The sequence below is a fragment of the Schistocerca gregaria genome, chromosome 7 (genome assembly GCF_023897955.1).
Source record: "Schistocerca gregaria isolate iqSchGreg1 chromosome 7, iqSchGreg1.2, whole genome shotgun sequence".
Lineage (NCBI taxonomy): Eukaryota > Metazoa > Arthropoda > Insecta > Orthoptera > Acrididae > Schistocerca > Schistocerca gregaria.
Window position 1 is genome coordinate 435,341,290 of NC_064926.1, and position 26,196 is coordinate 435,367,485.

The 26,196-nt window shown below is 43.5% G+C and overlaps 1 protein-coding gene across 1 annotated transcript in view; it reads left to right on the forward strand.

Moving 5' to 3' along the window:
- The window catches only part of LOC126282091 (nose resistant to fluoxetine protein 6-like), a 181,880-nt gene that overhangs the window by 109,755 nt on the left and 45,929 nt on the right, over positions 1-26,196 (forward strand). Inside the window, exons 4-5 of the mRNA XM_049981548.1 lie at positions 1,501-1,583; positions 5,841-6,034. Coding sequence (XP_049837505.1) covers positions 1,501-1,583; positions 5,841-6,034 — 277 coding nt within the window. The remainder of the gene's footprint in view (positions 1-1,500; positions 1,584-5,840; positions 6,035-26,196) is intronic.

Genomic DNA, 26,196 nt, shown 5'->3' on the forward strand with positions numbered 1-26,196 from the left:
GTCTGGCGTGGCGAGGGGCCGTTCCGTTGTCACTCTTGGAGCGAGAACATGTAACGTGAGCGTTTGCGCTCTATGTGTACTCAAAGAGTGAGGAACAAGTCTCTCCTCAGTACTTCACTGGGAGAGCACCTCTGTCGAGAGCGAATCGGAGTGTGACTATATTTATAGAGTCCTTGCGATTAAGCGTTGTTCACTGTGTTGGCCGCCACACTTATTGTGCGGTGTGAACGAACAGAGTTGTAGTTAAACGGCTACGAGCGAATTTTTGAGTGGCATCGTGCCGGACTGGTTATCTGACCGGTGTACCACGCCAATAGTTAGACTAGGGGCGAATAGGAGTCCTTGAGTTCATCAGGGCGTAGGGAGAGTTTGATCCAGATAGAACGAGAGTTATCTTATTTGTCAGCAGCGAGTGGTGCCGACAGCAGACACTGCAGCTTACGGTATTGTGTGCTACAGCTCTTGCGAGCCCCATATTTCCTCCACAACAGTACACTTCACTGCATTTCACACGCGACAGCCTCGAGCGTACCTAGCAACATTCTAACGGATAATTATTCAAGTTGAGTAGGTGTGGCTCTCAGCCATTCTGCCAAGTCAATAACAATCTTAAACTTTGTACAGAAATTTCATTTTAATCCTATGCTTAAGAAGTAAGTTCACGTTCCGAAAAGAACCCAGAAATAACGTGTTCAGTTCGTAACTAGAAGTGCCATTGTGATTTGTCAGAATTTTTGCAAAATAAATAATAACTTTCGTTAGTTTCATTTTTTTCTTACACTAACTAGCACTACTCCAGTACCCAAGAATCCCACTAGTTACGTAAGAAATTTTGTGAATTTGTGTCATTTCCTTACAGTGAACAACTCCAGAAGATATTTATTGCTGAAAGATTTTCAGGCATTTCTCTTTAGAACGTTAGGAGCGTCTCTCTGACTTCTGTAGTAGTGTGGGGGTGGAAATTGCATCTTGCAGGAGCCACAGGGTGAAGGGTACATCTCAGATTAATCCGTTGCGCAGAATGACAGAATAGCACCCACACGCTCACAATACTTTTGTAACAATACCGCTCCCAATACAGCATGCAGTGAAATGTTGCACAGTACCTTCTCGACGTTAGGTCAGCATAGTGGCTACGTACGTATGGAGCAGTATGCTACGCCACGGCCAATAGACATATTTTTCATAGGAGGAGCTTCATGTTGTTCTTATAATAACTGGACTGTACCTGCTAGCACAAATCAATCAAAATTGTTCCTGGGAAGGCGGTGCAACTGGAAAAAGAGCTGTCGTTCTTTCAGTCCGTAGGGTCATGGGCTGAATTACAATATTGTGCGCGATCCACACAATTCTGTATCACCATTCTGCAAGTGGGAGCTGCAGTATGTAATTAAGAAATTATGCATCAAATAGCTTCAAAAGCCACAAAAGTGTTTGCGGTACGCTTAAATTTTAATGTAGCGCAATGAATAACAGGCGGTGTTTTTCGGTGCTTTGCAGGTGTCTGGTGGCGCTCCTAGCGGCTGTGGTCGTTTTTGGAACTGCATTGGATGTTTTTACCGCAAGGGAGATGCAGCCTCCACGTGAGTAGTCTGTTTTCCTGATGATGTGGCACAAACTTAGTTATCGTTATAACCAGTTTCATAGTTTTAAGAGAGAACCTTACACTATTCCCAGAGTTACTTTTGAAGGCATAATATTGGTCTTAAAGTTCGTCGCTTCAGTGCCATACTTAAGATAAAAATATTTGCCGTATAAAATGTAATACAATCTGGAAGGGTTGACACTAAAACGTAGTCCAATAATTTTCTGTTATTTTGAATAATTATATGTGAAGCGCAACTCATTGCGAAAAGTTCCCGTTAACTCAAGTTTATTTCATCTCCCCATTGATGTGAATTAGTTAGTTTCTTCAACAAATTCTCACACTTCCAATTACGCTTGAGGTACCTACTTTCATTCTCTCTTTACGAATTCAAAATGCCGTTAATTTCTGACTCTAAATGCACAGCGAGATACTTAACATCAGGATTAATGGTCACGAAGTCAATGAAGTTAAGGAATTCTGCTACCTAGGCAGTAAAATAACCAATGACGGACGGAGCAAGGAGGACATCAAAAGCAGACTCGCTATGGCAAAAAAGGCATTTCTGGCCAAGAGAAGTCTACTAATATCAAATACCGGCCTTAATTTGAGGAAGAAATTTCTGAGGATGTACGTCTGGAGTACAGCATTGTATGGTAGTGAAACATGGACTGTGGGAAAACCGGAACAGAAGAGAATCGAAGCATTTGAGATATGGTGCTATAGACGAATGTTGAAAATTAGGTGGACTGATAAGGTAAGGAATGAGGAGGTTCTACGCAGAATCGGAGAGGAAAGGAACTTGTGGAAAACACTGATAAGGAGAAGGGACAGGATGATAGGACATCTGCTAAGACATGAGGGAATGACTTCCATGGTACTAGAGGGAGCTGTAGAGGGCAAAAACTGTAGAGGAAGACAGAGATTGGAATACGTCAAGCAAATAATTGAGGAGTACTTTAGTAAAGCACTGACGATTCTGAAAGCGAAACAATCACTGCTGCTTATTGTGATATGTGGGCCAGAATATTTGCGAGCCTCCCCCTTAGACTCCTTCTCCGCCCTATCAATAGCTTGCATTCTGAGTTAATACAATGGTGCACATAACTAGGGACGAAAGTAACTTTCGTTTAATACGTTACTGCCAAGTAACATAGCTCGATGGAACTTTGACTATACACAGATATAACTGCTACAGTACAGCACAGAAATTAGTTGAGGCATAACAATGAAACGAACAGAAATGACACCTTTATTCAAATAAATAATTACATTGAGGTCGCCGCGATTCATGATGGTCCATAGACGTTTCAAAAAGAGGGACGTGGGTCTCCAGAAGATGTGAGATCGCTACAGTCGGCAGTACTTGATCTCAAACATACTCCCATGCTGACCACAGGGTTGCTAAGGAGTTTTTGACCTAGGACGTCCCGTTTATCCATCAGCGCGGTTGACAAGTGATAACTGGTCGTTGGTGAATGTGGACGTGAACGTGAAGCAATCTGTCTTCCCAACGCATCCCAAACGTGCCCGATGGGATCTGAGTCGGGGGAACGACCAGGCCGGTCCATTTGAGGAATACCATCTCGTTCCAAGAGTTCCTCCACCTGCCCAGTTCGATGCGGCCGCGCATTGTCATCCAAAAACATGAAATCCTGGCCGAACGCAGCGCTGATAAGACGCACATTGGGAACTACTACAGCGTCAGAATAAAGATGACCGGTGGGGATGCAGTATAGAAAGATACGCAGGTCAGTGCCCCAATGCAGCATTATGCCTCCCCACACCATAGCATCGGAACCACCATAAAACGATCATGTTTTATGGATGGCAATGCGATAACGCATCGAACAGCGGTGGAGAAGCTCTTGTAATGAGAGGATTTTCAGTGGAATGACTGGTCTACACGTTTCCCCGACTTAAATCCTATGCAACATATGGGTGATGTGCTTTAAAGGCCTGTTGCAGCATGGGCCAACGGCCATCTAGCTGTAGTCAACCGCACTAATTGAGGAACGGAAGGTCCCACCACAACATCTCGTAACCAACCTCGTGGCTACTATGGAAGCACGCTGTAGAGCATACACTGACTTTTATGGTGATCACACACTCAGTTAACAACCTTGTCCCATGTTTCATAAAGTCCACGGGACCTTCATGAATTGCAGTTACTTCGATATAATTACTATCTTTGAATAAATGTGTCATTTCTGTTCGTCTAATTGCTTTTATTTTTCAATTACCTTCTGTACTATACGGCAACAGTTCTTCCTATGTATGGTCCAAATATCATCGAACTCCGCATTCTCTAGCTTCAAAAACTCTGTTTGGAGGTAACGACTCAGTGCTGTTTCGAAAGTAGGACGATAATATCACTTATCTAAAACAAACTAAAAGGGAGAAATGTGGTAGAAACTTCCTACTCACGGCGTACAAAACGCATACTAACGAACGCGAGGTCGGTACCAGACTGCAGAGGTGTTTCCGCCTGCAGTGTTTCCTAACAGTGAACTATGTACCTTTATAATTACGTGGCAAACAAACAAACAAAAACGTCAAAGGGAAGTCGTTGGCTCCCAGTTTCTTCTCTCACACATTCATTTATGTTTCTTTCCATACTAGGGTAGCGCTCTACCAAAATTACGGAACGATGGTTTTCGTACAGTACGTAAATGACGTAGTAAATGGTAGAATTACTGTTAATATTGGTAGAATTGGTAAGGAAAGACACAAAAACACATGTGAGAGAGAGGAATTGGTAGCGGACGACTTCTTTGTTTGTTTGATTGTCTTGCACACGATTAGAACCACACATCGTTCAGTGTTAGTCCATAGTGTACTTTATATCCTTATAAATTCCCGTTCGTGAGTAAAAACAATATACTGCGGCACTTTTATTTAATCAAAACAATTACTTCTGATATGCCTACAGTTTACATGCATAAACACAAAATGCCTACATAATTATTATTGTTATTTTGTACTTAATAGAAGGTTCATCATTTTCAAAGATAAGAATTTCCTGTTGTAAATGATAAGTGCGACAGTTGCTTAGCAAAAACAGAAAATGTTTTATAAAAGCTCGACGAAGTATTCAAGCGACGTTTGATATGTTCTTTTTTGCAGTTTTTTTTAGGAAATTGCGTTTTCTGGTGCTAGTTGATAAATCTGTATTTGCTTTTATTTTTACCGCAACGTCCTTGTGTTTCACGTTACAAATAAACAGTTTTTGAATACAGCCTGAATTAAACAATGACAATTTAAATTTTCCTTTGCTAATGTTTATTTGCAAGTAACAGACAGGAGGATGATAATGTAGAACAAAAATATTGCAGAGGTTACGTGGTCCTTATACAGGTATATCCACATCCACATCCAGTTTCCAGACGGTTAACCGGTTCCACTTTCTGAGGGAACCTAGTAAGGCACTGATCGCATCCGCAAACAAAGCGATCGAAATGGGGTAACGCCCGATACGTATACAACACGCCTGATACACAGGTAATGCGACTGAGAAGTTACTGACCAATCTATGAAAACTACCGTAGTTTGTACTTCGTTACGATAGTCTACAGTCGCCTACGGTATTAATTTTTGTTTATTTATAGACGCAATCACATTCTTATGACACAGTCATGACCGGTTTCGGCCATGAAATGACGATCTTCAGAGTCTAAAAGCGGCATACACTGAACACAGGTTCATGCATTGTCAACACATGAACCTGTGTTCAGTGTATGCGTCTTTTAGAATCTGAAGATGGTCATTGTGCGGCCGAAACCGGTTATGACTGTGTCATAATAATGTGACTGCGTCTACAAATAAACAAAAAAAATTTACAAAATAATCAGTCACTCACACCATGGACAAAATGCCGTTTTTTTTCCAAAAGCCTACGGTAGCTTTACAACTCTGTTCCCTATTCATGCTATTGGCAATTCTACTATGTACTTCATTTATGTATTGCACCAAAAATCACCAAACCACACTTCTGGTTGAAGGCAACGTTTCGAGGAGGGCAAAGAGATAACCAGGCCCGCCAGCAAACGTTTCCAATTAAAGATGTTGAGCAGTACGTCGCATAATTTCTCTCTCGCGCGCCAGGTGTGTGGCTGTGGCCACCATTAGGTTTTCGCTAGACGCCACCTAGGTTCCCGTAAGTGCAACGTTTCAGATCCTGAAGCAGTTTTGCACAGAGTGTAATTGCCTGGCGACTTACCGGTGTGAGGACGTGTGTTCCGTCCGTGTGCTGCAGGCTGGCGGCGGGCGGCGTGCGCCTTCTCGCTGCGCGCGTCCTGGAACACCCTCTTCAACGCCGGAGGCTCTGGGGGCGGCCGCTTCGAGTCCTTCGACGGGGTGCGGGTGCTGTCCATCCTGTGGATCGTGCTGGGCCACACCTACTACATGACCGCTGTGCAGCCGCTCGTCAACAGCATAGAGATCGCCGATGTGAGTATCACTGGCCAAGTGGCTGCTGGAACATCACGGTTTTATCTTACCACCTGAAGCACAGGATGCTATGGGCTGTCCTACAAGGATAAAAATAGATCTACCAGACCAGATGGTTACAACTCAAGTGCTGCTACTCACGGTGGTCCACTGCGGGCTGTAATTATCGTATGGCAACGAAGCTTGGCAGAAATGTTGAACGCCCCCTTAGAAAAATTAATGAATGACTGTGCTGGTAAAGCTGTTAAAGTTATTTGCTTTTCAAACAGCTGAGCAAAACTGAACGTACTCAGACATTACTCTCTTTACTTATTCTGATCAACACTAAACTGACACACAATATTTTTAGCGTAATGCAATCTGACTCAAAAATCCCTACAAAAGAATGGCCCTGACTAACAATAACCTATACCTTTCATGAGTCACTTACCTCACAAAAAACTTCGTTACTCGAACTACTGCAATACAGTGAGCGCCACTACTGCCTGCTAAATAAAAGATTCTAACTACTGAAGGCACTAACTGATAGGCATAGTTAGTAAATGAAAGCATTTGATAGAGAACAAACAATGTACACTCCTAGAAATGGAAAAAAGAACACATTCACACCAGTGTGTCAGACCCACCATACTTGCTCCGGACACTGCGGGAGGGCTGTACAAGCAATGATCACACGCACTGCACAGCGGACACACCAGGAACCGCGGTGTTGGCCGTCGAATGGCGCTAGCTGCGCAGCATTTGTGCACCGCCGCCGTCAGTGTCAGCCAGTTTGCCGTGGAATACGGAGCTCCATCGCAGTTTTTAACACTGGTAGCATGCCGCGACAGCGTGGACGTGAACCGTATGTGCAGTTGACGGACTTAGAGCGAGGGCGTATAGTGGGCATGCGGGAGGCCGGGTGGACGTACCGCCAAATTGCTCAACACGTGGGGCGTGAGATCTCCACAGTACATCGATGTTGTCGCCAGTGGTCGGCGGAAGGTGCATGTGCCCGTCGACCTGGGACCGGACCGCAGCGACGCACGGATGCACGCCAAGACCGTAGGATCCTACGCAGTGCCGTAGGGGACCGCACCGCCACTTCCCAGCAAATTAGGGACACTGTTGCTCCTGGGGTATCGGCGAGGACCATTCGCAACCGTCTCCATGAAGCTGGGCTACGGTCCCGCACACCGTTGGGCCGTCTTCCGCTCACGCCCCAACATCGTGCAGCCTGCCTCCAGTGGTGTCGCGATAGGCGTGAATGGAAGGATGAATGGAGACGTGTCGTCTTCAGCGATGAGAGTCGCTTCTGCCTTGGTGCCAATGATGGTCGTATGCGTGTTTGGCGCCGTGCAGGTGAGCGCCACAATCAGGACTGCATACGACCGAGGCACACAGGGCCAACACTCGGAATCATGGTGCGGGGAGCGATCTCCTACACTGGCCGTACACCTCTGGTGATCGTCGAGGGGGCACTGAATAGTGCACGGTACATCCAAACCGTCATCGAACCCATCGTTCTACCATTCCTAGACCGGCAAGGGAACTTGCTGTTCCAACAGGACAATGCACGTCCGCATGTATCCCGTGCCACCCAACGTGCTCTAGAAGGTGTAAGTCAACTACCCTGGCCAGCAAGATCTCCGGATTTGTCCCCCATTGAGCATATTTGGGACTGGATGAAGCGTCGTCTCACGCGGTCTGCACGTCCAGCACGAACGCTGGTCCAACTGAGGCGCCAGGTGGGAATGGCATGGCAAGCCTTTCCACAGGACTACATCCAGCATCTCTACGATCGTCTCCATGGGAGAATAGCAGCCTGCATTGCTGCGAAAGGTGGATATACACTGTACTAGTGCCGACATTGTGCATGCTCTGTTGCCTGTGTCTATGTGCCTGTGGTTCTGTCAGTGTGATCATGTGATGTATCTGACCCCAGGAATGTGTCAATAAAGTTTCCTCTTCCTGGCACAATGAATTCACGGTGTTCTTATTTCAATTTCCAGGAGTGTATTTACCTTAATAGTGATAATCAGTTCATGACATCCAGTCTTACAAATTTACTCTCTCTGATGGACACACGTCCAGATCATCCGCTTTCAAAACTCCGCCATCTCACTCCCCACATCCACCACTGCTGGCGGCTCACCACCAACTGCGCAACGCTACGCGCTGTTCACATTCAACTGCCCAACACTACAATACTGAATGTTCCAACAATGCCAACCAGCCACAGACTGCACACAGCACAGTCAGTGATTTTCATACAGAGCGCTACGTGGCGTTACCAACATTAAAACCTAAACAGCGTACTTACAATGTTAATGGGTTAATGAGACATCTAGTAACACTGGAAAAATATTAGTTCCAATTTTGACCACCAGGTGCTAATCTGGCACTGCGAATCGAAGACGCAAAAAGTGATTCCATATGTAATGGGTTAGGAAAGGGATGTGGGTGGAAATGGCTAAACAAGTGAGAAAGGCATAATGTTGATTTTATTATTATCCATTTTACACGAAAACAGGTTTTCCGCACAGCTGTGCTCTTCCAAAATAAGGACCCACGCGCTGTACCAGAATGTCTCGATGACGTCCAAACATCGCAGTACAGGTCCTGTGGGTGCATTGTATTCAAAGACGGAATCAGAGTAATGATGCTTGTGAAACCACATAGGGAGAATGCACTTGGTGTTCGTGCACAACACGCTGTTTTACAGTACCTCAAATTCCACAGTTCAGTGTATTCAGTGCACCCTATAGTGTAATACGTGCCTTGTCACTCCACAGAATATTGCACGGCCACATGTCATCAACTTCCAACCGTGTCAGAAACCGAAGAGCAAATTCAGAAAGGTGCTCTGGATCATGATGTTCCAGTTGCTGTACCGTCTGAATCATGTACAGGTACCAATGCAAAACAAATCGCAAAGTTTTCCGTACTGTTGATGTGGTACGGTGTGCACTAGCACTACCCGGGGTAAACTTTGCATGGTCAGTTACCGCAATAGCAACCTTGTTAAACTTCCACCGGGATAGGACGCCTTCCTCTTCCAGGCGCCACATTATGCTCACCAGTATTTATTAGCTCCTGTAATCCATTGAATGACATCAGGTCTCTCCTCAGGCCTTTTAGTCGGTAATAGTCTCTCACTACAGCACTAAAATTGCTGCCGTTCACAAAAAAACAGTTTCACAAATAGCGCACGGTCTCTCATCGTGATAGCCGTACTGTTCACTCACATTATAGCTTGTCAAATGACAGCGCGGATGTCATAGAGTCCTACAATGTACAGCGCCAGATTTGTGCCTGGTAGCCAAAAATTAGAACTAAATTTTTTCCAGCATAAATCGGTTCTACATTAAGGATTAGCATATCTACGAGGTTTCGCTGCCAAACGATAATTACAGTTTTCACTCTACCTCTGTCAGTAGCTGCACTCTAATTATGACCACCTGGTATATTACTAAGCAAACTATCACGGAACCCGGAGCCTGAACCCACTTTCAGGTTGCCTATATAATAGCTTCTAGGGGCAAAAAAAATTGACTTTTATTATTTCGTATGTTTATTTCAGAAAAAAATGCTCTCCTAATCACTTCATTAAGAGGTATAACATTTTCCGAAAGATTTAACACGTCAAGACACGTATTACAATTTAAAATTGTGCATGTTCTGAGGCGGCGTAACTAAACGCGAACAAATACGCAGACTACATTTATCAAGTATTTGAAATAGAGAGCGTTTAGAGACTTACAAAAGACTTACCACACAATTTAGAACCCCAGATTTTCCTCGCTGCCACCGACCACAAAAGATGGAAGGAGAAAAGTTTGTCGCTTACTAATTCAGCATCAAATATGACTTTTTCTTCAGTATTTCTTTACCTCTAACTCTATTCCCAACACATTTTGCAGACAATATCCAAATTGACCACTGAATGCGCTTGCTAAATTATATGGTTTAGAAGTATGATATCATAAACTTTGAGATGCATGAAAAAATGGCTTTTGCTTCAAGCGGAGAGCAAATTACCCAGAATATACTCATCATGTGTCCGATAACGAGATCACTTAGCAACTTCCTACAAAGTTTGAAAGGTTGAGCGCGAAGGCGATTAAACCGGGCTTTCCGGTGAGGCGGCAGTCTCGCGGGCCAGCGATCACTTGGCGTGTGTTGTCATTGCATAAACTGGCGCACACTGATGCGCCTGCTTGGGCGGCAACCCACCTGACGAGTGCGCAATGCTTGTCACCTAACAAACAGGCGCTACCGTGGAAAATCGCGACTGCCTCCGAAAAGCAAAGAAAATGTGAGCGCACCACTTGACGGTTGTTGACTTTGCTTATGAACAGGTTTTGTCTGGTAAGAAGACAACTTCCAAGAGGCTATCAGTTAGAAGAAGCCACAGTTATGTAAGCAGGGACTAGATTTCACAGCGACTATTTTCAGAAAGCTCAGATGCCCATCGTAGCAAAAATGTCGCGAGGAGAAGACAGTGATCCATCAAGTGCATTATTTGTACCACGTAAATGTCGCCGTGTAATGCGGTTGCCATCATTCGACAGTGATGATCCGTCTGATGGTTCAGTAAGGGATCAAAGCGCGTGATAAAATCCACGTGATAAAATCCTGTCGAACATGTCCAATTTACGAGAGCCCACGGTGCCAAAGTCAGTGATTTCTTGTCACAGATAATGTACTTGAACATTTCAGCGAATATATATAATGGGTACCAACAAACAAGGATCAAATAAAGCCGTTGTTTGGACTGATTTTGAGGAAGGAATTCGTGAAACTTCCATCCATACATTTATATTGGCTCCAAGATCCAATGTTTGTTGAAACATTCGTGCTAAAGATAATGAGCAGAAATCGTTTCGAAATTCTGTTGAGAATGCTCCATTTCACAGAAAATACGAAAGTTGATGCTTCAGGTCTTCTCTCAAAAGTTCAGTTCATCATCGATGAACTGAATAAAAATTTAAGGAAACATTGTGATCCTGCTATGTATCAACCAGTCTACAAAACCGTACCAAGAACGGATCACATTCAGGCAATGTTTGAAACAAAAGAGACTGAGATATAGCATCGAAATGTTTCCACTGTTCTGCGATGATGGATATTGCTACAGCGAAGTACATGACAAAGTACCATACATTTGGTTACTATTCGTCGACTAAATCGCAAGTCAATTCCCAAAAGAATTGTAATCACCAAACTGAAACGCGGGGAATTGACTGAAAAAGAGAATGCTCAAGAAATTACCTTCTGAAACGGAAAGACAAAAGAGACGTTTTCTTTCCGCCAACGGAAACGAAAAACGTGGCCACCAAAAGAGGGTTTTATCGAAAACCAAAAGTTGTTACTGCATATAATAAGGGAAAGTTACTGTTAATCTTTATGATCAGATGAGTGCATATAGCAGTCCATTAAGAAAGATAGAATTTGATCTTTTTTTGAATACCGCTGTATTGAATGCGTTGTATCTATTCCAAGATGTGACGGGTTAGGAAATGTCAATCATAGTATTTCTGAAACAACTGGCAGAGGCGTTCACACGGCATTCATGTGAAGGAACTCCAGTCAGTAAGGACACAACAAGCGGCAAACACCAGTTGCAAACAAAGGAAGGAAAGGAGCATAAAGTGGGTGGATATTGTTTTGCATGATGAAAGTCAAACACAAAAACAGACGGTCGCAGTGCAGCTAGAAATTTACGAAAATTACACTGCCAGGTCCAGGGGCTGACGCCGCCACAACGAAGAGTCCACAGTCCCACGGGACTGACGGCGCACTGAACGCGATAAGCTTAATTTTCTAAACTTTCTCTTGCTTACATGTTTAACGTCAAATATTTAACACATTAACTCATTTGTAAAGTTATCAGGAGTCTGAAACTGTTTTATACATGGTAGTTTGATTCTTTACGAAATCCGAGGTTTACTGGTTGATATATATGCGATAATCTGCGAGGTATCGGAGTTACTTGTTGAAACACACTCAAGAAAATTGAACGTGATTGTAAATTAACAGAATGTTGCTATTTTGTCTGTTTCACTATGCAATGAATTTTCCAAGAAGCTATTTTCAATAATGTAACTACGTTATCGTTGTTGGTTTGAAGACCTCCACGCTGGTCTATTTCGTACTTGGCTCTTTATCTTTTCATAACGCATTCATTTAAACTTGCTTGCTCCCCCAGTAACGGCGTTAATCACAACACTTCCTTCCCTCGGGTCGTGCCCCATCAACCGATCCGACCTTTTCCTCACGTTATCACACAAATTTCATCCCTCTAAAATTCCAGTTTGCCTCACAAGGGCTGAGTGCACCCCGCTTGCCAACAGCGCTCGGCAGACCGTATGGTCACCCATCCAAGTGCTAGCACAGCTCGACGGCTCTTAACTTCGGTGATCTGAAGGGAACTGGTGTTACCACGGCGGCAAGGCTGCTGGCTAATATTGTCGAAAGCTGTCACTTAATCTACAGATGCTATAAATTCGTTTCTTTCTTCAGTGTCTTCAACGTAATCAAGATACATTAGCAGGAACAGGACAGGTTAATATCTCTAAGATAATTCAGTTTTCCACCTTGGCTGTATTATGAGCATTTATACTCCACACCTATACTCCGCAAGCCCCCTGGATTTGGCGAAGGATGCTTCTAGTCCATCTCCTCCCCCCCCCCCCCCCCCCCCCCCTCCCCCGTCTGCCTTTCACTGTTCCATGTCCCATTCATCAATGGCACGTGGAAATAATGATTGTTGGGAAGCCTCTATTTTAGCTCTAATTTCTCGAATTTTCTCGGATTCGTCATTTCGAGTGTCTTATACGTGAGGAAACAACTCTCAAGACAATCAACTGCTTTTGCCATTGGGCCATTTAGCTTACTCGTAACAACTACATCTGTCTTTTAAATACACACGTGTTATGAGTAATACCTCGAAAGTGCCGCAATTGATTGTGTGAAGTTAAATTACTGCGATCGCAATAAGTCAAGATGGAAAATGGAATCGGCTTTAAATTTTATGACTGTAGCTCCATATGCGAAAAGAACTTCCTGCCAATATCTCAGTCCAAGAACGGTCATTAATTTTCTCTCCCTTCCCAGAGTAGTTCCTCCAAAAAAACCTATGACCTATATCCGCTACTAACCTTATTCAAATGGGTTAAGGCCCCAATGTTCCTTCCTCTTGAGGAATATTGCTGCACGGTGTGCGATCCTTATGCGATAGGATTGACAGAGGACATCGACAGAGAAGGGCAGCTGGTTTTGTATTATCTCACAACAGGGAAGATAGTTTCACGGGTTGATATTCGAGTTAGGGTGGCAGTCATTAAAACAAAGGCGTTTCTCGTTGCGGCCGTATCTTTTCAAGAAATTTCAATCACCAACTTTCTCCTCCGAATGCGAAAATGATTTGTTGACTTTGACCTAAACAGGAAGAAATGACAAGTCTTAATTAAGATAAATCAGTGCTCGCACGGAAAAGCTTAAGTGTTCGTTTTTTTTCCAGGTGCTGTCAGAGAGTGGAACGGTAAAGAAATCCGAAAGTGGCTCAATTATCCCTGTACCAGACACGTCCGTGTGTGTGAATGCGGGTTAGTGGTGTGTGTGTGTGTGGGGGGGGGGGGGGGGGGGGGGGGGGGAATAATTTCATCATGAGTCTGCTCCTTCATATAAACAGCGTAAAGCAGGGGTACAGTGGCTACACGATGTTACCGCAACACGTGCACATTTTCTGAGAAGCGAGTGAGTCTCACTGTCACAGCGAAACTTTTGTTCCCTAGCAATGCAGTTGTCTCGCAGTCTGTCACGCAACTATACAAAGGTGTTCCAAATCTGCCATCCTGTAATTGTTCGTGCATGATGCTCATACTCTATCCACGCCTCCAACACGTGTTCAGCTTCAGTTCTCAACACCGACCGAGGTAGCGCATTGATCACAACGGGTCACCCATCGGGCGTTATGACGGTCGCTAGAGATCTCTACCAGTCCAATTACATCAATAGCGTTGTATCTAATTCCTTTATGTGTTCCGCAGTAACGTGTGCACCCGAAATAAAAGAATGAATGTTTGCAACTGCAGATAATGCCTTGAAGTCGATCTCATGAGGTAAATAATTCTTGCCACATCCATTGCTTGTTTCGTTTTTATATCTTGTTGCAGCCACACGACCCCCACAACGCTCCAGTCAGTCAATACACGTGTACCATCTGATGAATCGCTAGGCGAACCAGTCACAGTAAATAAAAACTGAAGATTCGGAAAAGGCGACTAGTTCCAGTTATTTCTGGAAACCTTTAAATCCTATGGCGTTTCTTTGTCACTAATAAAGTAGACGTCAGTGGACGTTGTACTTTCAGGTCCTCCGCGATGGCCTGAAGTAGTAAACAATTAGAGATGGTAACTAAGTCAGTTAAACGAACTCAGCTATGTGCGCACCATTTCTGGGCTCTAGTTTCTGTTCGAAGAGGTCAAATGCATCGTCAATATCCACAATTTGTTAATTTTCGTCCTGTAGAAGACATCATACACTACCGATTTTATTTTCAAACGTTAATTTTATTTTAAAAGTGAGTGTGGGAGCAGTTAAGAAAAAATGAAGTTCTTAATACCGTGTTTTGTGTCCAAACATTAAAGGAAAAATGCATATGACTAAGTTCATATGGCACCAAGCTGTGCACTGGTGCTGTAAACCTAGTCTAGTTAATCTATCCGTTGCAGAGATTGGGCACGTCCTTAAGCGTAAAGCTTGCTTTCTGTATGACCGACAGAGTTGGCGCAGTGGTTAGCATACTGAAATCGCATTCAAACCCGCATCCCGCTGTTGTTATATTTTCCGTGATTTTCCCAAATCGGTCAAGACAAACGCCGGGATGGTTTCTTCGAAAGGGCACGGCCGCTTTTTTTCTCCATCCTTCCTTCATCCGAGCTTATGCTTCGTCGGAAATGACATCGATGTCGGTGGGACGCTTCCTTCCCTCTTCCTCCTCATCCTCCTCCTTCCTCCTCCTCCTCCTCCTTGCTTTCGATATGAAGCATTCGAACCCGGTAAAAGAGTAAGACCTGAATTTCTCTCCTGGTTCCGAGTGACCTCTGGCGGAGGATTGTGAAGTTACGTAGCTCACGCTGCAGTCGCTAGATGGCGCGCACGTCTCGGAAAGAGCAGAAGCCTTCGAAACGCCTGCCTGAATGAGTCTAGACCTCATACGGGCAAGGACACCGATTATCACGAGGAAGGCTACGTGTTCGGAACGGAGGCACACATGTTGTATATGCTTTGACTGATAACGTTCCAGTCATACTACATAGTTGTAAGAAATCAGTGAATGAAATACGTTTGATTGCTTCAATGAAAAAGGATAGACATGTATTTTGTCTTTATAGGCTAATAACGTCGGATATGATCGAATTCAGAAGTGTATTGGAATGAGAAAGCTGCTGACTGAAACCACATTTGATCAGTCCTAATCTTATTAAAATCTGAAATAGAATTTTGTCCCGTGAATGTGTCATGAAAAGCTAAAAATTGTACTGGACCAGTATTCCAAACTGGATTTATTGCTTTTAGTGAGCAGTCGCCATAGCCATTTTTTTTTTTTTAATGTATTTCTTTAGTCACTAGGCTATCTCAGCGTGCCTCAACGCCTGATAAAAATTTTCGCCGTCACTGATGTTTCCTCCCACGACCTCAGAACAGTACAATCAGAGCTTCTCCCACGTGGCGTATGGAGGAATGGGTTTTGAAGAGAACCGTAAACATACCATGCCATAGGGACTTATACCAGATGCACGGAAAGGACGAGAATAATTCATTGTGGCGCATACTTCGTTGGAGTACCGTCTCGTACAAAATTTTTAACATGTTTCTTTTTCAAGAAGTTCAAGGTGCTTTTCTTTATTGCTATTTCTTCCACAATGTTCTCAGTTCAGTTAAATTCTCTTCTGTATTTTCGTAAATATAAACAAAAGTTTGTTGTCCGTGAACTCTGCTTGATACTGCTGTGTCACTGCTTCAACCACATAGCGTACTAGTAATTTAGTTACAACGCTAAACCATGGGACTCGTATTTTCTGCTGAGCACAGTCTTAGTAAATTAATTCTGCTGTGCTTCATTACTACTGAACACGATATTTACAGCGTGCACATTCGCTTCTGAGGTTTGCTTAGAGATCACAACGGTAATTTTGTACAACATCCCGTACTACAACTTTCTTATTTCTCTTGACTTTTCTTTTTTGTTTATATTGACTACTTCATGTATTACGTTACACTTCTGCCTATACTAAAACGACTCATTGTTGCCAAGTTCTTTGGCATCTTAATTCTTCCGACTGAGGCTAATGTGTTGTCAATGCATCTAAATGACTGAACTATAATTCAAAATGACTTCACTGCAAACATTTTTTGTTTTCTTGAAACTCTCTCGATGTATTCTATTGATATTATTATGCTTAGGTCAGAAGTATCAAATATAGAACTCATTATCTGCTACGCCCATCAACTCTAGCTTACAAAACAACAGCGGCACATCTCTCATCTGACATTACGCATATTTCCTGTGTTCTTTGCTCAACGATGAATAATGTTCAGATTCTTAAGGAAGTCAAGGATTAGAGTAGCTATGATGAACCGGGTGATGTTAGTTAACGCAGGGATTAAGGGGGGAAACCACATTGGGAGGCTGTTTGGCACAGACGTTTTGCGGTGGGAAGAATTAATTAGAATTTAATCAAATTTTGACATCATGTCATTCAAATTTCGAACAGTTTATGTGAAATTTTTAAAAATAATTTCAACCAAAAATAACAAAGTTAATCTGTGATGTCCGCTGAAGTTTGTGAGTATAGTTCTCTAATTGCGTGCAGTGTAACCATTCCGGTTTTCATCTGAAATCAAAAACGTTTTGATTTTACATTAATAACTCATTTTACGAGAAAATGAACTTCAATGCAGGAGAAAATAAAGGAAATTAAAAATTTTGCTGGCGTTGGAATAATTTACTTAGATTTCCTCTATTCTTTCTCTAATTATGCAAAGACAAATACTCTTAAAATCGTGATATCATCTCATAAGTTGGTTCATATAATTCGTAATTTTATAAAGAATCGTACTATCAATTTTCATAATGATAAGTTCTATGCTTTTTGAGTCAGACTGCACGCAAATGTTAAAAAAGTCATTTCGAGGTAACCGCATTTGAAAAATAAATTCTCGGAAAATAGAAATTCAAGGAAGTTAAAAATGTAAAATGTTTACCGATTTATCTGCGATTTGAGCACCATATAGCAATCCTCCTCCTTCCTCATAGGTTTCGTTTTGCGATTGCACCAGCGCTTTCCGGCCTTCCTTCGATTCCAATGAACTACGTCGATTCTGCCGGCTCACGCGCTGGTTCTCCATTTGTTCGACATAATTGAAGTTTTTCGTGTCTACTACGAATCCTGCCTCGTTCATGACCATCAGAAGAGATGAATTTCCTTCATTGAATAAGTCCACTGCTGCATATGATGCCAATTCAACGACTTTTAGTCCGGAGTGCAAGTGTTTAGAAGGTAATTAATAAATCTTCTTATATTGGAAGAATTTCCTTCTGCACATCGGGGTGCACTCTGTTCTATGCTCATAAAATGTAAACGAATGCGAATTTCGCTTGGATATTTTGACAGCCTATTCTTGGATAGTTAAGCTAACGATTTACGCATTTAAAAAAATCGGATTTTTTGAACCTCCTAATGTGGTTTTCCCCCTTAAGGAGACCGTCTATGAGCTTCAGTCTTAGAACTGCTGCCACCCACAAGTTATACATGAATTTTGAAATCCTCATGTCTTCCAGTCTTCCACATTGATTTCTTTACTCTTTCCCGGTAGCATGGGAAGTATGCCCACACGAACAGGCTTCGTATATTACGTACTTCAGTCTCTAGTGCCTTCCTCACACCTAGAATTTTTTTCAGTCTGTAATTTAAAAGTTCTTCCAATGCCTTTGAATCTGTAATTTCCAATTTTCGTAACAAAATTTCGAACAATAGAACGTTCCTGTAAGAAATGCCGATCGGTACTGTCCGTCTCTCAAAAATGCTCAAATGTGTGTGAATTCCTAAGGGACCAAACTGCTGAGGTCATCGGTCCCTAGACTTAAACACTACTTAAACTAAAAATAACTTACGCTAAGGACAATACATACAACCATGCCCGAGGAAGGACTCGAACCTCCGGCGGGAGGGGCCGCGCAATTCGTGACATAACACCTCAGACCCCGCTGCCACACGGTGCGACGTCCGCCTCTCCAAATGAAGCTGTAGTCCTATACCCCAGTGGTTATAATCAGACAAGGCTTCGTAACTCTGCGAGTGCATTTGGTGAGCTGTCCTGACAGATCACCACACCATTGTGGTATGTCCAGTCTCAAATTGGCCTAAGTCAGTTCCAGCTGACGATGAGACGGAAGAAGCCTACGTTGTAACCTTCCTACAGAAAAGTCGTTACTGTTAACTGAATCGAAGACTTCATTTTAGTAGTAGACTGTTTTGCCCAAGTTGCCTGGGCAGACATTAACACCAAATCTTATCTTCCTGTACTTGTAATCTATATGTAGTCCTTATCACCCACAATACACTGAATGGCTTTTCTTCTTTATGCTACCCTTTGTGGTCCCTGTTATCACTGCAGAAGAGGACGGGGGAAGGAATCGCGGGGAGCGGCTTCCGGCCCACCTACTGATCTAGGGAAGCCTTTACCAGCGGACTTATACCGGCCGCTGTGCTTTCACCTGTGTCTGTCCTACAACTTCTTTTATCAGTTCTCTTATTTCACTGTCCTCCATAAGTCATTTTTCATGACACCGTCACAGCCCTTCACTACCAAAACATTTCCATTGGCACGCTGATTTTGTAGATGTAGAGACTATCGTCTCCTTCGTAAATCTGTCCATCATCATCATCATTATCATTTACGTGTTTGACATATTCCCCAATTCCCTCATTTTATTATTGTCTTCTACATCTACTTAAATCTTCTGTTGGCACGACAATTTGGGTAAAGAGAATAATACCAACGTTGCTGAGTCGCTTGTAAACACCATCATAATTTACTTTCACGTGTTTGACCTATTCCCCAATTTCCTCGCATTTTATTGCTCTCATCTTCATCTACGTGGAATATGCTCATCTGAATCCCTACAGCGACAGTCAGTGACGGTTTTGTTGCAATTTTGAGTATTGCTTCTGTCATATTTCTCATAGTAAATGAGCTACTCACTTCGCTATTCCTGGTGACTTCAAATTTTTTAGCTTCCGCCGATAATTGTGCAGCTATAGTGACATGAACAGCAGTACGAAAGGTGAATGAAAGAAAGTAGAATTCCTTCTGTGGGCAGAGGGGCTTCTTGTTAGATGCCTCAACTGTAGCTTACCGACTTGTTTTAAAAATCTGACGATAAGTTGTCCGTATGGAAGCGTCAGGAAGGACTCCTGTTTTAGTACACTTTGTATCATGTTACACGATTTTCCTTTCATCATTTTATACGTCATGGTGACGCTTGTCATTTATGTCCTTCAACTTTCAAGGGGGAATGAAAAATGTCCCTAGTGGCAGATACACTAAGATGGACACTAAAGCGTTGTCATTTTCGCTTTCTTCGTACTCCGCCTGACACTGGTTGCTGTCAGGTATAGAGCTTTGTCATGGGGAAGGAGCCAAGCCTTTGAGTTCTAAAAAATGGGCAAGTTCTACTTGTGCAGGACCTCAAGCAATAGTTTCACTACTTGCTCTTAGTATTGCTGATTAGTGGGGGAACACATTCATGATGTACTGTATAACGTGGGTTGTGAGATCGGTGACCTTACAACTGGAAAAGCGCAGAAAAAGTAGCATAACTTTGTTTTCACATTGGCTCTCATTTGTTTTTTCGTTCATGGTGATGCAGGTTATTGGCAAAATTGATGCTTAAAAAAAAAGGTTCAAATGGCAATGAGCACTATAGGACTTCTGAGGTCATCAGTCCCCTAGAACGTAGAACTACATAAACCTAACTAACCTAAGGACATCACACACATCCATGCTCTAGGCAGGATTCGAACCTGTGACCGTAGCGGTCGCACAGTTCCAGACTGAAGCGCCTAGAACCGCTCGGCCACAGCGGCCGGCTTGATGCTTTGTTTCGGTGTCATACCCTTAACACCATGTCCGCTCACCTGTAACGATTTTCGATAAAAATCGATGCTAATACATTGTTTTACACTGCTCAACAGAAGTTTGGAATAGTCTACGATACTAGAGGTCACACAGAACTAGGCACTTCATGCATTATCCCGTTTTAGCCCATGTACTGGACAGTGTTAACAACCGGCTTGCTTTGTGGCCGTTTCCCAGTCGTGTGAAAATACCGCTCCCGCAGCGGCACATCGCCAGCAGTCCACTATCAACAACAGCTTCATTCTGTTTGTGTTCAGCACAGCAGTTACATGCCACTTGGTGGCATACAACACTTTGGTAGTCAGGAAAGCGGCTTTACTTTCAGCAGGTAATACACAGCAAGATTTTGCCGGCCGGTTACATGTCACTCAAAGTGGCGTTTCTAAAGTGTGGCGAAAGTACAGCGAAACGGGAAATGTAAACGATAAGCCTCGCAGTGGTCGTTCTCGTATGACGCTACCAATACAGCAATGTTTCCTCAAAGTGTCGGCTCGCAGGCGCCCAATATCAAATGACAGAATTCTTGGAAATAACTTCTCCCGGGTGACAGGGATTCGTATCTCAGTCTTAACAGTGCTTAGAAGATTACATCAGGGTGATCGCGGTCGAAGGACCTGGGGTCTTGCACATCAACATTAGACCATTGTAGAATGAAGCCATGTTTGCTGACGAGACCACGATTGTTTTCTGACCGGACACTAGAGGCTTTAGGGTTTGGAGAAGCGTTAGGAGAGACCAGGAAAGCCGATATGTTCCAGAAGTCAATCCATTTGCAGCTGGAAGTGTAATGTTCTGAGCGGCACTAATGATGGGACGGCGGACGCCTCTAATTCCCATCTAAGGCAATTTCACTGGTCTCAGATACCTCAAGAGGTCCTACAAATGATTTTCAGGCGGTACACACGTTTGAAGTCAGCGACAACTTCATTGTAGTCGACGACAATATAAGGCCGCACTGTACCCTAACAGTGACTCGGTATCTTCAAACATGCAGTATCAGCCGAATGCATTGGCCAACACAGTCCCCACGCATGAATGCAATTGAGCATGCGTGGAACGTGTTGAAGGTGGCCATTGTACAGCGTCCTAATCCACCTGACAATCTTCAGACATCATTGAAGCTGCCGTTAAAGTGTGAGATCTCATAGCCCAAGATAAACTTGATGGTCTCATCCAGAGCAAGCGTCGCAGAGAGGAAGAACTCATCCATATGCGGGGAGAACATACCCACTACTAAAGACTGATAACGATCATCATGAGATAAAGATTTTCACCGTTTTTGTTTTCAATGTGTGCATTTAAGAAAGAACCAGCTTTGTTTTGTAATGATTTTTTGCAACTAACCAAAGTCGTTCTTGCTTTCAAAAGGAATTATTTTCTTTTTGTTAATAAGATATGGTACAAACCTCAAAGGGTGTGCTAGAACAAAGCATTGTAGTAAACTCTATGACATTACAAACTTTTGTCTGTGTATAATGTCAGCAAGTGAAATATCTCTGAAAGCGTGTACCGGCCTTAAAAAAAAAGAACCAAAAAAACTTTGGCAATTGTGGCTATTTGCGTGAGCCTATAGCTCTATTCCTCGAGCAACCTTACCCGTATGGACTTCACTGGAGGTTTCTTAGAGAACGACTATAAGATGCATGGGACTTTCGTGAGTCAGAATGATTCAAATGGCTCTGAGCACTATGGGAATTAACACCTGAGGTCATCAGTCCCCTAGAACTTGGAACTACTTAAACGTAACTAACGTAATGACATCCCACACATCCATACCCGAGGCAGGGTTCGAACCTGCGACCATAGCGGTCACTCGGTTCCAGACTGTAGCGCCTAGAACCGCTCGGCCACCTCGGTCGGCTTTCGTGAGTCATCCGGATGTCGACGAATATCTCTGATTTTTACAGTCACGGTCATTTTGGGGGTGTATGCAGGTGGAATTATTAAGCAGCTTCACCGTTCTTTACAACGTGAGTTATCTGATGTTAACAGTAAAACTCTCCGTGACGCAAACACTTCTAGCGCTCGCCACGGGATTTTTATGAGCGACAGCGTGACGCTCTCGTGCTTGCTCAACAAACCTGTAACGAAATGCACCGTTGATCTCTCCGTCTTCTCTACTAATGCTATCCCTGACTGATGAGCAATTCTGCTGAATCTTTCGAAGGCTTTCCATGCTTGCAGTAAAGTACTTTACATCCTTCCAATGAATCTGTGTTGCATCAGATTTTCCTAATACTAGTTTTATGTATTCGTTAAACTCAGGTGGCTCCGACTGCGTTTACTTCTAGATACGTTCCGCTAGTTCCTTTTCCCATTGCCTGATCGTCAGTGTGACCCGGAAGCTCTATGACCAGTGGACATCATATCGTCATGTTGAGGGCCAACTGTCAGTTCCCCATCAAATGTCGATTCTGTGCGAATGTTTCTGCATTTCTTTACAAGTGTACAACTTCATTATACAGTACACAATACTATTACTCTTGAACTGAATCACGGAGTTTTCAACGATATCCGCGGTGTGTGCCCGCATCTCGTGGTCGTGCGGTAGCGTTCTCGCTTCCCGCGCCCGGGTTCCCGGGTTCGATTCCCGGCGGGGTCAGTTTCTCTGCCTCGTGATGGCTGGGTGTTGTGTGTTGTCCTTAGGTTAGTTAGGTTTAAGTAGTTCTAAGTTCTAGGGGACTGATGACCATAGATGTTAAGTCCCATAGTGCTCAGAGCCATTTGAACCATCCGCGGTGTGATTTTTATCTGCGCAAGAACATTGCGTTTTGGACACGGCAGAAAGAACATCTGACGAATTCTCACCGTTAAGAACACTGTGTTGAGTTGTGTTCTAGGAAGACTTCAACCAATCAAAAAGCTGGTTCATTACTCCCTAAGTTCGTATTTTGTACGCTAGGCGTAGTTTGTCCACTACGCTTCAGTGAGGAACTACACAGAGTTCCTTCCGAAGGCCAAGGAACACCGCAACCGTATGGGCACCATTATCTATAATCTATAATCTTGGAAGTTGTCTTCTTACCGGACAAGGCTTGTTTGTAAGCCTAATGAATGAACATTTAAGAGTTGCGTTTCACAAGATCGTGGTTGGTAAAATCCTGGTTGATTCCTACACAACAGATTTTTTTTTTCTTGTACATGATTTCATAATAAGCGATGTGGCATTTCTGCTACGTAACTAAATGATTCAAATGGCTCTAAGCACTTTGGGGCTTAACATCTGAGGTCATCAGTCCCCTAGACTTAGAACTACTTAAACCGAACTAACCTAAGGATATCACATACATCCATGCCCGAGACATGATTCGAACCTGCGATCGTAGCAGCAGCGCGGTTCCGGACTGAAGCGCCTAGAACCGCTCGGCAACAACCGCCGACTCTATTTAACTGAATGAATCGGTTTAATTACATCCAACCATCAGTTCCCGAACGTATCGCAAAAGAGTTAAGAAGAATTTTTTTCTTTTTTTTCCTCTTTTTTCCGGGGAACTAGCCGATTTGGAGTGTAACACAAAAATTCTAAGCTTTCTAGTACAAAAGTCTACATCCACATACATACTCAGAGAGCCAACAAACGATGCCTCGGGAAGGGTCCTCTGTACCACTACTAGAGTGGTCGTTACGAAGCTACACACCTCAAGGTCGTACCAGCTGCTTGCAGTCCACAGGTGTTGGGCGCTGAGATCCGCCCGTCTCAGAGCTTTGTTGTCACGATGTTGGCAGTGCGGCTTCTGTCTTCACGTGCGGTTTCTGTCTTCCATGGAACTGTGCATTGATGTGTGTTTGGCATTCGGCGAAATGCAGAAGCAACGGGCTTGCGGAGAAGGCGAAGACACATTCGAAAACAATCTAAAATTGTCGTATCGAATTTAATGATTTTTTTAGTGAGTTGGCTAACAGTTAAAAAATCAGGAAAAGCATACATTTCGCACAATTTCGTAAAATGACAGCAAGACTTCGTGGTCTTCCCGATTCGATTGTATTCCATACTAACACTGCACGAACGTCGGCAGACACTCTAAATGTGAGCATCGGTTTTGATTCTCCAAGAAGATATAAACGAAAACGGAAATCCATGGAATTTGATGATTTTTAACAAAAAGTTAGTGGATAGAACTGTAATTTAATACCACGACCAATGATAGCATCCGACGACGAGAAAAATACGGGGTGATCTCTGTGAAAAAAGTTCCTCTTGCTAAGAAACTTCCTTCCTTTGCCTTCTCCGCTTAGTTAGTCACCATTCGCCTTTTCTACTTCAGTTATATGCTCATACCATTTTACATCGCTTTGCAGCATTACGTCTAGATATTTAATCGATATGACTGTCACAGCACACTAGTAATGCTGTATGAACTGCTAGCTGTAATTCATCCTACCAACTAGAAAGTTTTGGCTGTGTCTTCTAGTATTCCCCGGCAGACACTCAACGAAGACACCTTCCCGTTCACCACAGCAACATCGGCAAACTGCCGCAGATTGCTCCTCAACTTGTCTGCCAGATCATTTATGTACGAGGGTAATCCCAAAAGTAAGGTCTCTTATTTAATTATAAGTACATAGACCTGTTAACTTCTAAAATGGTTTACATCATTTTACAGCTTGAACATTTAGCTATTTTTCGACATAACCACCATTTCTGTCGATGCATTTATGTAGACGCTGTGGCAGTTTTTGTATACCCATGTCATATCAGCTCGCCTCCATGCTGTTAAGAAAGTTATGAACCTTTTCTTTCTCCTCGTCGTCGGAGCTGAATCGCTTTCCGGCCAAATGTTATTTTAACCTAGGGAACAGGTGATAGTCACTGGGCGCCAAGTCAGGACTATAGGGTGGGTGGGTGATTATGTTCCACTGAAACTGTTGCAGGAGAGCAACGGTGTGCCGAGCGATGTGTGGGCGAGTGTTGTCATGGAGAATGTGTACGCCCTTGCTCAACATTCGTCTTCTACATCTACATGATTACTCTGCAATTCACATTTAAGTGCTTGGCAGAGGGATCATCGGACCACAATCATACTATCTCTCTACCATTCCACTCCCGAACAGCGCGCGGGAAAAACGGACACCTAAACCTTTCTGTTCGAGCTCTGATCTCTTATTTTATTTTGATGATCATTCCTACCTTTGTAGGTTGGGCTCAACAAAATATTTTCTCGTTCGGAAGAGAAAGTTGGTGACTGAAGTTTCGTTAATAGATCTAAACGTCTTTGCCTTAATGACTCCCATCACAACTCGCGTATCATATCTGCCACACTCTCTCCCCTATACAAAACGAGTTGCTCTTTTTTTGCACCCTTTCCATGTCCTCCGTCAATCCCACCTGGTAAGCATCCCACACCGCGCAGCAATATTCTGACAGAGGACGAACAAGTGTAGTGTAAGCTGTCTCTTTAGTGGATTTGTTGCATCTTCTAAGTGTCCTGCCAATGAAACGCAACCTTTGGCTCGCCTTCCCCACAATATTATCTATGTGGTCTTTCCAACTGAAGTTGATCGTAATTTTAACACCCAGGTTCTGAATTGCCCGTTTGAGTTTTTTGAGAGTCTCACAGTACCTGTCAGCGTTAATTGTGGTCCCAGCGGGCATAAAGTCGACCAACAATATCCCTTTCCGATCCCAAAAAACGGTTGCCATGACTTTACCGGCAGACTCTGTTTATCTGAATTGCCGCGGCTTTGGCGAAGAAGGATGCCGTCACTGGCGTGATTGTTGCTTGGTCTCAGGTGTAAAGTGGTATGCCCAGGTTTCGTCCCCCGTGAAAATGGTGTCCAGAAAGTTGCCCTGTTCGTCTGCAAGGCAGTGAAGAAATGCGCTGGAAGCATCATCTAGTTTCCGTATGTGGTCCTCAGTCAGCATGCGTGGCACCCATCTTGGGTACACCATCCGGTAGTTCAATGTTTCCGTTAAAATTCTGTGAGCGGTGCTTCGAGAAACCTCAGGAACCAACGTGCAGAGATTATCGAGG